Raw genomic sequence first — 13,079 nt, 5'->3', positions numbered from 1 at the left:
GGGTATCCCCCGCTACCCAAAAGTAGAGTGAACCTTTCTATACGCTGAAGTGGCGCAAGGCAAAGATGCATTAATTTATACGGGAAGACTTTCGTAAAGGGGGAAGATCCTCTTCAGATTTCTTTCGGTTAGGTGCGAATGTAACTCTTTCTTCAAAGCAAAATAGCATAAAGCAACTGTTCAAAAAGAGGGGGAGATCTGTTTTTGAAATCACAAGCTTTCAGAATGCTGCCCACTTGTGATTTCCAATGAACCTGTTGGACCTGAACCTGGCGTTGAGTGACTTCTGACCTTGACGTTGCAGCTGGTTTGTGGCCTTTCCGAGCTAGAAACTAGGACAGTCCCAGCACATGTTTATGAAGGGGAAAGAATGCCTTACAAACCTGAGGACCAAACCGACAGAGTTGATGAAGGGGAAGCATTCAGATTTTCAGACTCCCCTCCAAGCCACTCCCCATCTCACTTGGAAATATGTCGCTGTTCCTGTAGCGTCGCTGGGTCCAAATCCCAGAATTCCCTCCCTCAGGGCAGTGTGGGTCAACCCCCAGGAGGTGGAGTGCGGCGGTTAGGCCCCCACTCGGGACGTACTTGGGAATGCGGGACAACTTTGGGGACTGGGTTTACAGGATTTCTTCGAAAGGGGCAGTGACAATGCAGAACTTTGTGGAGTTTGCAGACTTTTGTGACTGTGTGGAGTTTACACATTCTCCCTGTGTCTGTGTGGGTTTCCTCCGGGTGCTCTGGTTTCCTCCCACAGTCCAAGGATGTGCAGGTTAGGGTGGATTGGCCATGCTAAATTGCCCCATAGTGTCCAGGGATGTGTAGGCTAGGTTCATTAGTCAGGGGCAAATGTAGAGTAATAGGGTGAGGGAATAGGTCTGAGTGGGGTTACTCTTTGGGGGTCAGTGTGAGCTTGTTCCCATATTGTAGGGATTCTATGAAAAAGCTTAAACTTTAAAGGTGTCAAAGGGAGAAAACAAGAATGGAATTGAGATAGTGGCTCATGCCATAATCGTATTGAATGTTGGAACAGGATTGAAAGGCCTGACATTTCTGTAGTTTGAGGCATTGCTTACATTCGCATGACCTCTCCTTGTCTGTTGTGTAACGTCACCTCCTCCCTCCCCGTTCCAGGGCAACCCCACGGAGCCGATGACTTCCTGCCAGTGCTCACCTACGTCCTGGCCAGCAGCAACTTGACCAACCTCTCTCTCGACGTGGAGTACATGATGGAGCTCCTGGACCAGAGCCAACTCCAGGGTGAAGGTGAGGCACCGTGAGCCGTCTCTGTGACCCCCGTGTCAGAACGCGCTCCCCCTTAAAGCCACGTCCATCATGGATCTCCAAAGCCCAAACATCTCCCCTTCCAAAATCCCAGAATGCAGCAGAATGGCAAGGTCCCTGAGCAACAGTCGATCACTCTTCCTTTCTCATGTGGGTCTGCCACCAACTCTGGTCTCCTTTTCTTTTATTCAATCACTGGCCGGGCAGCATTTATTGCCCATCCCTAATTGCCCAGAGGGCAGTTAAGAGTCAACCCCATCGCTGTGGGTCTGGAATCACGTGTAGGCCGGACCACGCAAGGACATTAGTGAACCAAATGGGTTTTTCCAACAATCAGCAATATATTCATGGATATCATTAGACTCTTAATTCCAGATTTTTTTAAACTATTAAATTCATATTCCACCATCTGCCATGGCGGGATATGAACCCAGGTCCCCAGAACGTTACCTGAGTGTCTGGATTAACAGTCCAGTGATAATACCACTAGGCCATCGCCTCCCCAGTCCTTTCTCGTTCTCTCCTTCCATAGAATCACAGCACGGAAACAGACCCTTCCGCCCAACCAGTCCATGCCAACCAGGTTTCCCAACTGAACTAGTCCCACCTGCCTGCGTTTGGCCCATATCCCTCTAAACCTTTCCCAATCACGTACCTGTCTAAATGTCGTAACTTTACCAGCATCCACCACTTCCTCTGGCTGCAGCTCATTCCACACATAGACCACCCTCGGTGTGAAAACGTTGCCCCTCAGGCTCCTTCTAAATCTTTCGCCTCTCACCTCTCACTGGGATAGGTCATAGACTTTGAGTGAAGCGACAGTGTGGGAATAGATTCACGGAGTTCAAAGATTGAAGTTTAATCAACCTTTGTATGGGCTGATATGTAGAATTAGAGAAAGGTTCTCCATTAAACTTTGGGCTGTGGCCTAGAATTACAGGATCATTAGGCCTTGAATTAGATGAGTGTGGGGTATAAAGACCAGCACTGATCTGGTTGGCCAAATGGCCTCTTCTCATAGAGCTGTACAGCACAGAAACAGACCCTTCGGTCTAACTTGTCCATTCCAATCAGATATCCTAAATTAATGATATCCCATTTGCCAGCATATCCTTCTAAAGCCTTCCTAATCATATACCCATCCAGATGCCTTTTAAATGTTGTCATTGTACCAGCCTCCATCACTTCCTCTGGCAGCTCATTCCATACACGTACCACCCTCTGGATGAAAAAGCTGCCCCCCACCACCTTTTAAATCTTTCCCCTAGCACCTTAAACCCGTGCCCACTCCCAGGGAAAATACCTTGTCTATTTTTCCTATCCATGCCCCTCATGACTTTATAAACTTCAACCTCCAACACTCCAGGGAAAACAGCCCCAGCCTATTTAGCCTCTCCCTATAGCTTAAACCCTCCAACCCTGGCAACAGCCTTGTAAATCTTTTCTGAACCCTTTCAAGTTTCACAACACCTTTCCGATAGGAAGGAGACCAGAACTGAACACAGTATTCCAAAAGTGGCCTAACCAATGTCCTGTACAACCGCAACATGACTCCCAACTCCCGTACTCAGTGCTCTGTGGATACAACATTAACCGAGGACCCAATACAAACCCAGAAACAGCTAAAAAAGGACTTTAGTTAAGGCCCAAAACAGACTGAGGATTGATAGGGGTTTAAAGTAGAGCCAGGGCTGGACTCAGCCTGATGAACTAAACTGTTCTCTTTCCTTGAAACATTTTGTGTCCTCCTGTTGTCCAGGTGGGTACTACCTAACGACGATGTTTGGCGCACTCTATCACATCAGCAACTTCCAGCCCAGGCAATTCACCCGGCAGATGAGTGATGAGGCCAAGTCATCAATACGTCAATGGCGAACAAGAAGAACCATTCACTATACCCAGTCAAAGAGACGCTCAGCACAGGTTGGCAAAGCTGGGAAATATCGCTGGGAGAAGTGGGCAGGGATGGGGTCGGGAGTGCAGTGACAACACCAACATTTGTGTAGAAACATAGGATGGAGGGGCAGGATTAGGGCATTTGGCTCATTGAGCCCCCCCTCCACCAATCAATAGGATCACAGTGACCATTTGGACATTTATAAAATCATGAGGGGCATGGATGGGGTGAACAGACAAGGTCTTTTCCCTGGGGTGGGGGAGTCCAAAACTAGAGGGCATCTGTTTAGGGTGAGAGGGGAAAGATTTAGAAGGTGGGGGGAGGTGGGGCAACCTTTTCACACAGAGGGTGGTACGTGTATGAAGTGAGCTGCCAGAAGAAGTGGTGGAGGCTGGTACAATGACAACATTTAAAAGGCATCTCGATGGGGATATGAATAGGAAGGGTTTAGACGGATATGGGCGAAATACTGGCAAATGGGACTAGATTAGGTTAGGATATCTAGTCAGCATGGATGAGTTGGACTGAAGGGTCTGTTTCCGTACTGTACGTTTCTATGACTGACTATTCTAATCCCATTTTTGAGAAGGGCGACCAGCAGCATTGGTATCAGAAATGAACATCTAAACGTTTCTTCAATGTGATGACAGGCAGGGAGTTCCACTTTCCCCTCACACTCTGGATGAAAACATTTTTCCTCACAATCCCCTCTAAACTTCCTACCCCTTCCTTTCAATCTGTGCTCCCCCCGGTCACCGGTCCCTCCACCAAGGGGGGGGATAGGTCCTTCCCCTCTACGCTATCTACACCCCTCATCATTTTACACATCTCCATCACATGCCCCTTCGTTCTCCTGCATGTGCCAAGGTGAAGCTGGATAAACTCACACAGGAAGGAGATACAGGAGGCTATGCTGATGCTTGTGTGGAAGATAAGCAAGGTGTCGTTCAGGGTCACCAGACAATTCACCTCATTGTGCCCTAGCCTGAGGATGATCAATCCTGTGTTTCTTCCCCAACAACTGACATTTTGCAAAGTGTTGTTCTTAGCTCTTGTCCATTTTTTTTGTGAAATGAATCCCAAATTGGAACCACACCAAAACATTATTGCCACTTGAAATCCACAGAGATTCATGGGAACTGACTGATATACATGTACAGCTCTAGGTTTCCATTCCCAAAGACATCCACAACCAAATGGAATTGGATGCCCAGGCTCAGTGTTAAATACAGTCATAGTCATTGAGTCATCCAGCATGCAAATGGATGCTTTGGCCCACCCAGTCCATGCCGACCATTACCCCAAACTAAACTAGTCCCACCTGCCTGCTCCTGGCCCATAGGCCTCCAAATCTTTCCTGTTCATGTACTTATCCAAACATCTTCCAGAAGTCCACATCCACCAATTCCTCTGAAAGTTCATTTCACACGTGAACCAACCTCTGTGTAACAAAATTTGCCCCGCGTGTCTTTTTAAAATCTCTCTCCCCTCACCTTAAAAATGTGCCCCCTAGTCTTTAAATCCCCCACCCTAGGAAAAAGACAACCACCATGAACCCTATCTATACCCCTCATTATTTTATATACCTCTATCAGGTTTCCTCTCAGCCTCCTGTGCTCCAGTGAAAAACATCCCACCCTTTATCACTCAAGCCTTAAGCACCAGGATAGCACCGTGTTTGTTCTGTTACTACCACTCGAAATCTTCCCTAATGTTCTGGAAAAGATTCATTGTGAGGTACAGTGTCTGGAACGGAGTTTCTCTCTCTCTCGGTCAATATTATACAAAGCTGAACATGGTCTCAGCTCTCTCTCTCTGTCTCACACACACATTGTGATCTCTCCTCTTGCCCTGTAGGATTTGCTGCACATCTCTCTGCGCGAACCTAGTGGAAACCAGGTGCCTATATTAGCCCCAGCGCACATGAGTGTGGCCGAGGTGGAGAAGGCGTGTGCCGAGAAATTCGACGTGCCGGACCCAGAGAGCTACAGACTCTTCGTGGTCCAGGGAGACTCGTACTGGCCACTGGAGGGGGACTCCTGTCCCCAGAAGGTCAGGGAGGAGCTGAAACAGAAAGGGGAGACTGCGTTCCACTTTGTGTACGGACTCAAGGACAGAAGCCAGTGCCCCCAGACTCCCTCAGAGGACAGGCAGCCCACTCCATAACGGGTCTCCCTCGGTGATGGGGATGAGGGAGCTGGATCGTTGGGGCTGCCCTGGGCGAGTTTGAGAGCCGGGGGTCACTTGCTCAAGGATGGTAACGCTGCCGTCTCCTGTTTCTGAGTGGAGCCGATGGATCATGGGAACCGTAGGAGGCCATTCGGCCCCTCCACACCATTCATATGGCTGAGATGTCCTGGTCTCCAGGAGACATTCCTTTCTCTACAAACCCTCTATGTCGGGGAAGCGGGGGGATGGGGAATGGATTTTTTTTCTAACCTTCTCATTCATTCTGTCATAGTCCACAGTCTGTACTCCCTTTTTTGGTTCATCAACAACTGTTCAATATGCAGCCACCGACGAATCTCTACAAGATCTCACACACAAAATATGACGAGTCAGTAGGACATGGGCATGACTGGCTGGGCCAACATTTATTGCCTGTCCCTAATTGCCCCTTGAGAAGGTAGGAGTGAGCCACCTTCTTGAACCCCTGCAGTCCACGTCCTGTAGGGACACCGACACAAGGCCCTTAGGGAGGGAATTCCAGGATTCTGACCCAGCGACACTCAAGGAATGGCGATATATTTCCAAGTCAGGATGGCATGTGGTTTGGAGGGGAACTTGCAGGGGGTGGTGTTCCATGCATCTGCTGCCCCTTGTCCTTCTCGGGGAGGGAGGTTCAGAAGGTGCTGTCCTGGTGAAAAGAGGTGAAACATTTCAGGTCTTTGTAAAATAACATCCTTGTGTGGTCTGTACCACTACTGTAAATCTTCCTTATCTAAATATGAGTGGGTCTAATATCCCTCCTGCAATGAAACACGCTGATCGGCAGACAATATTACATCCCTGGGGGAAAACACATAACTTGAACAAATCCAATCAAAAGAAGGGTCTGAATTTTAAAATCACGGTGTTGCTGAATCAGGGGCGATGGCAGGTGTGGGGCATAGGGATGTCGAGGGAGCTGAACCTGCCTTTGTATCCCCTAACCATTTTCTCTTAATTTATTTGGCTGCTGTTGGAGATTCCTTTTGTACCAACTTTGCTGCCGCTCAGGAAAGCACCAACCAGAACAAACTTTGTACGTTATTTATCTCAAGACACTGCTTTTGGAAATTGCAGCTATGTGATTAAAATTGTAAATTGAAATAAAACTTTTGATTTGTAATGTACCACATCCTGACCTCATTGCTTGCATCAACAGTACAACTTACCTGAGAAAGTTGGAATCAGCTGGAACAGCAAACAAGTACAAAATGGAAGGAAATGTGGGAAAGTGTGAGGTGATGCACTTTGGTAGGAAGCATAGAAGGGAAGACTACTTTTTAAATGGGGAATGCCTTTGGAAATCTGAAGCTCAAAGGGATTTAAAGGTGCTCATTCAGGATTGTCTTAAGGTTAACACTTAGATACAGTTGGCAGTTAGGAAGGTAAATGCAATGTTAGCATTCATTTCAAAAGGGCTAGAATATAACAGCAGAGATGAAGTGCTGGGGCTGTAAAATGCTCCCATCAGAGCAGAGTTGGAACATTGAGAGATTTTCTGGGTCCCGTATCTAAGGAAGGATGGGCTGGGCCCCGTATCTAAGGAAGGATGGGCTGGGCCCCGTATCTAAGGAAGGATGGGCTGGGCCCCGTATCTAAGGAAGGATGGGCTGGGCCCCGTATCTAAGGAAGGATGAGCAGGGCACGTATCTAAGGAAGGATGGGCTGGGCCCCGTATCTAAGGAAGGATGGGCTGGGCCCCGTATCTAAGGAAGGATGGGCTGGGCCCCGTATCTAAGGAAGGCTGAGCGGGGCCCCGTATCTAAGGAAGGATGGGCTGGGCCCCGTATCTAAGGAAGGATGGGCTGGGCCCCGTATCTAAGGAAGGATGGGCTGGGCCCCGTATCTAAGGAATGATGAGCGGGGCCCCGTATCTAAGGAAGGATGGGCTGGGCCCCGTATCTAAGGAAGGATGAGCGGGGCCCCGTATCTAAGGAATGATGAGCGGGGCCCCGTATCTAAGGAAGGATGGGCTGGGCCCCGTATCTAAGGAAGGCTGAGCGGGGCCCCGTATCTAAGGAAGGATGGGCTGGGCCCCGTATCTAAGGAAGGATGGGCTGGGCCCCGTATCTAAGGAATGATGAGCGGGGCCCCGTATCTAAGGAAGGATGGGCTGGGCCCCGTATCTAAGGAATGATGAGCGGGGCCCCGTATCTAAGGAAGGATGGGCTGGGCCCCGTATCTAAGGAATGATGAGCGGGGCCCCGTATCTAAGGAAGGATGGGCTGGGCCCCGTATCTAAGGAATGATGAGCGGGGCCCCGTATCTAAGGAAGGATGGGCTGGGCCCCATACCTAAGGAAGGATGAGCAGGGCACGTATCTAAGGAAGGATGAGCGGGGCCCCGTATCTAAGGAAGGATGGGCTGGGCCCCGTATCTAAGGAAGGATGGGCTGGGCCCCGTATCTAAGGAAGGATGGGCTGGGCCCCGTATCTAAGGAAGGATGGGCTGGGCCCCGTATCTAAGGAAGGATGGGCTGGGCCCCATACCTAAGGAAGGATGAGCGGGGCCCCGTATCTAAGGAAGCTTGGGCTAGGCCCTGTATCTAAGGGGGTGGGGTGGGGGAAAAGGACCTAGGCTCTGTATCTATGGGGGAGGGGGTGGGGAATGAGCTGGACCCCGTATCTAAGGAAGGATGAGCTGGGTCCTGGATCTAATGGGGGGGGGGGGAAAGAGAGAGAAATGAGTGGGGCCCATTATCCAAGGGGGTGATGAGTGGGGCCCATTATCCAAGGGGGTGATGAGTGGGGCCCATTATCCAAGGGGGTGATGAGTGGGGCCCATTATCCAAGGGGGTGATGAGCGGGGCCCATTATCCAAGGGGGTGATGAGTGGGGCCCATTATCCAAGGGGGTGATGAGTGGGGCCCATTATCCAAGGGGGTGATGAGTGGGGCCCATTATCCAAGGGGGTGATGAGTGGGGCCCATTATCCAAGGGGGTGATGAGTGGGGCCCATTATCCAAGGGGGTGATGAGTGGGGCCCATTATCCAAGGGGGTGATGAGTGGGGCCCATTATCCAAGGGGGTGATGAGTGGGGCCCATTATCTAAGGGGGTGATGAGCTGGCGTTAGAGGGAGTCCAAAGATGTTTCACAAGAATGATCCCTTGGGGATGAACAGTTGAGGAGCAGTTGAGAACTCCGAGCCTGTACTCAATGGAGTTTAGAAGGATCCACACTGAAACTTAGAATACCAAGAGGCCAGGATAGAGTGAACGTGGAGAAGTAGGAGAGGCGAGGGGCTGAGGGCACAGCCTCAGAGTGAAGGGACAACCTTTTTGGAGGAATCTCTTCAGCCAGAGAGTGGCGAATCTGTGAGACTCATTGCCACAGAGGGCTGTGGAGACCAAGTCACTGAGTGTCTTTAAGACAGAGATAGATGGGCTCTTGATGAATAAGGGAGAACAGAGTTGAGAAACATATCAGCCATGATTGAATGGTGGAGTAAACACGATGGGCTGAACAGCCGTCTTCTGCTCCTATAGCTTATGCCCTGTATTTCTGGCTCAGTATTTGAATAGGTTTACCACTATATCCCTATTTCCTCAGTGAAGCGAGGAGCTGTGACATCCCACTGTCCCATAGGAACTGATCCCAACTGGGCCACTGGACACAGAATCATGCAGTCACACAGCACAGAAACAGACTGTTCAGTCCAACCAAAATAATCTCAAACTAAACTAGTCCCACCTGCCTGCTCCTGGCCCATATTTCTCCAAACCTTTCCTATTCATGTACTTATCAGAGTGCCTTTTAAACGTAAATATTCCCACACACGCTTGTTCTGAAGAAGTCATACTGGACCCGAAATGTTAACTGTGTTGTTCTTTCCACAGATGCTGCTCGACTATTGAGTTTCAGATTTCCCATCATCTATCATTCTTTATCCTGTGCAAATCCCTCCCACGATCTCAAAACCAGTTCCAGTCACTCGTACACATGAAACTGGTTCAGTTCACAGAACTATAGAACTCCCACAGTTTGGAAACAGGCCATTTGGCCCATCAGGTCTACACCAATCCTCAGAAGAGCATCCTACCCACCCCCCACAATTTTATTGTTAGTTTAATTAATTAAAGCAGACGTTCAGACTGTCCCCACCCTGACGGTTTGGCAGGTAAATCTGGAAGAGGTTGTTGCTTTATAAGACCATACGAAATAGGAGCAGAAGTAAGGCCATTCGGCCCATTGAGTTCACTCTGCCATTCAATCATGGCTGATGGGCATTTCAACGCCACTTACCTGCACTCTCCCTCTTGTAGGAACCCCCTCACACGGTTTGCTCACTCAGGAACTCTTATCGAGATCCCAAACAACGGTTACTCTCCATTTCTCATGGCCCCTATACAAACAAGGCAGATTCTGCGCTGTACCCCTTGCCCCTGGTGGAGTGGGAACGCTGTTGGTTAACGTGGTCCCAGGGCAAGTGCAGCCACCAGCAACAGGAGAGAGAGTCTAACCACAGAGTGAACTACCAAACCGATGCCTGGAGGAGGAACACCTCATACTGCGCCTTGGAATCCTGCAACCACACGGGATCAATGTGGATTTCGACAGCTTCCTCATTTGTTTCCCCCCCTTCCCCCACTCACCTACATTATCCCAGTCCCAAGCCTCCAACTCAGCAACACCCTCCAGACCCGTGCATCACTGCGCCCTCTGACCTATCACCTTTGCTCTGACCTTCATCCACCTATCGCTTTCCCAGCTACCTTCCCATTGATCTCTCAGCCCCGACCCACAAGCCTCGTTCCTGAAGAAGGGTTTATGCCCGAAACGTCGATTCTCCTGCTCCTCGGATGCTGCCTGACCTGCTGTGCTTTTCCAGCACCACACTCTCGACTCTGATCTCCAGCGTCTGCCGTCCTCACTTCCTCCACAGAGTGAACAGACAGGGACAGAATCAGAAGTGGCTGTGATGGCTCATGTGGTCGAGCAGCAATTGCTGACCCTTGCTGGCTGTACAAATGGATCAGCTCATGGGGAACAGAGAGAGAAAATACATTTTAAGAATGGCACTTCTACATAGGATGTCACATTAATTACCGTGGGAGTATTAATGGAGTTACTCTAACAGCATTACTCAATATTTAAACCATATTTACACTTTTATTTGACACTGTACTTTTGAAACATTAAGTGCATCTGCCCCACTATCTTCAAGTTGCAATGTTCTCAGTTTTCTTGTTCTCTCCCTCTTCCCTCACCCGAACCACAGCCATTCACCACTTCCTGTTCAAACTAAAACAGCTGGTAGCTACTCTCTGGGACCAGGGAGCCTACCCATTACAAAGCAAGGCCACAAAGTCCCCCTCTCTCTCTCTCTCGCTCCAGTACACTGACACTTTAAACCACGGCACGAAGCCCAGTTCCAGTGCTGAGGGAGTGCTGCACCATCGGCTATGCCATCTTCCAGAGATGATGGGAAATCGAAACCTCTGGAGACCCCGGGTGGTGCAATTTCAGCTGAATTCACACCCCTCCCCCATCACACCCCTCCCCCATCACATCCTTCCCCTCAGCCAACAGCGCAAACAATAAACTGCTCATTCCCACACACACTGGTCCCTGCACGTCCTGCATTACATCAGTAACGCCTCATGGCAATATCTGGGCCAGAGTTAACCTGCCTGGTTTAAATGTAAGTCACCTAACTGATGCATTCTCCCTAACAAGAGTCACACAGCACAGAAAGAGGCCCTTCGGCCCAACTCGCCCATGCTGACCAGGTTTCCTAAACTGAACTAGTCTCATTTGCCAGCATTTGGCCCATATCCCTTGAAGTCCCTCCTACTCAGAGGCAGACAATCCCTACAATGGAAGCAGGCCATTCAGCCCATCGAGTCCACACTGACCCTCCAATGAGTGTTCCACCCAGAACACCCCCTTACCCTATCCCTGTGACCCTGTATTTCCCATGGTTAACCCACCTAGCCTGCACATCCCTGGACACTATAGCACGGCCAATCCCCCCTAACCTGCACATCTTTGGACTGTGGGAGGAAACCAGAGCACCCGGAGGAAACCCACGCAGACACGGGGAGAGTGTGTAAACTCCACACACAGAGTCACCTGAGAGTGGAATCGAAGCCGCAGCTGTTCACATTATATATTAATGATCTGGATGAAGGGACTGGGGGCATTCTAGCGAAGTTTGCCGATGATACAAAGATAGGTGGACAGGCAGGTAGTACTGAGGAAGTGGGGAGGCTGCAGAAGGATCTAGACAGTTTGGGAGAGTGGTCCAGGAAATGGCTGACGAAGTTCAATGTGAGCAAATGCGAGGTCTTGCACTTTGGAAAAAAGAATACAAGCATGGACTACTTTCTAAACGGTGAGAAAATTCATAAAGCCAAAGTACAAAGGGATCTGGGAGTGCTAGTCGAGGATTCTCTAAAGGTAAACATGCAGGTTGAGTCCGTGATTAAGAAAGCGAATGCAATGTTGTCAATTATCTCAAGAGGGTTGGAATATAAAAGCACCGTTGTGCTACTGAGACTTTATAAAGCTCTGGTTAGGCCCCATTTGGAGTACTGTGTCCAGTTTTGGTCCCCACACCTCAGGAAGGACATACAGGCACTGGAACGTGTCCAGCGGAGATTCACACGGATGATCCCTGGAATGGTAGGTCTAACATATGAGGAACAGCTGAGGATCCTGGGATTATATTCATTGGAGTTTAGAAGATTAAGGGGAGATCTAATAGAAACTTACATGGCTTGGAGAGGGTGGACGCTAGGAAATTGTTTCCGTTAGGTGAGGAGACTAGGACCCGTGGACACAGCCTTAGAATTAGAGGGGGTAAATTCAGAACAGAAATGCGGAGACATTTCTTCAGCCAGAGAGTGGTGGGCCTGTGGAATTCATTGCCGCAGAGTGCAGTGGAGGCCGGGACGCTAAATGTCTTCAAGGCAGAGATCGATAAATTCTTGATGTCACTAGGATTTAAGGGCCACAGGGAGAATGTGGGTAAGTGGAGTTGAAATGCCCATCAGCCATGATTGAATGCCGGAGTGGACTCGATGGGCCGAATGGCCTTATTTCCGCTCCTATGTCTTATGGAACCCGGGTCCCTGACGCTGTGAGGCAGCAGTGTTAACCACTGAGACACTCGATGAAGAAGCAACCCAGTCAATGATCTAAATGGATAGCAGTACAGGTTCAATGGGCTGAATGGCCTCCCAGTGGTCCTAGCTTGGACTGCATTGCCTTAAAGCCATGCACTGCCAAAACACAGAGGCACTGCAGGGATTTGATGCCATGAATTAAGACCATAAGACATAGGAACAGAAATCAGGCCATTCAGCCCATTGAGTTTGCTCCTCCATGCAACCATGGCTGATACGTTTCTCAACCCCATTCTCCCGCTCTCTCCCCATAACCTTTGATCCTCCTTACAATCAAGAACCTATCTATTTCAGTCTTAAACACACACAATGACCTGGCCTCCACAGCCTTCTGTGACAGTGAATTCCGTTAATTCCCCACTCTCTGGCTGAAGGAGTTTCTCCTTATCTCCGTTCTAGAAGGTCTTCCCTTTACTTTAAGGCTCTCCTACCCATGGAGACATCTTCCCAACATCCACTCTGTCCAGGCCATTCAATATTCTGTATGCTTCAATCAGATCCCCCCCTTATCCTTCTAAACTCCATCAAGTATAGACCCAGAGTCCTCAAACGTTCCTCATAT

At 49.4% G+C, this 13,079-nt stretch overlaps 1 protein-coding gene across 1 annotated transcript in view; it reads left to right on the top strand.

The window, feature by feature from the left end:
• Nucleotides 1-5,757, top strand: part of LOC140454596 (ras and Rab interactor 2-like) — a 62,590-nt gene extending 56,833 nt beyond the window's left edge. Inside the window, exons 9-11 of the mRNA XM_072549459.1 lie at nt 1,135-1,266; nt 3,044-3,207; nt 5,039-5,757. Coding sequence (XP_072405560.1) covers nt 1,135-1,266; nt 3,044-3,207; nt 5,039-5,347 — 605 coding nt within the window. The 3' untranslated portion in view covers nt 5,348-5,757. The remainder of the gene's footprint in view (nt 1-1,134; nt 1,267-3,043; nt 3,208-5,038) is intronic.
• Nucleotides 5,758-13,079: the final 7,322 nt, after the last annotated feature.

This window comes from Chiloscyllium punctatum, chromosome 29 (genome assembly GCF_047496795.1).
Source record: "Chiloscyllium punctatum isolate Juve2018m chromosome 29, sChiPun1.3, whole genome shotgun sequence".
NCBI classification, from domain to species: domain Eukaryota; kingdom Metazoa; phylum Chordata; class Chondrichthyes; order Orectolobiformes; family Hemiscylliidae; genus Chiloscyllium; species Chiloscyllium punctatum.
Note: the sequence above shows the minus strand (reverse complement) of the source record. Positions and strands in the feature narration are given on the sequence as shown.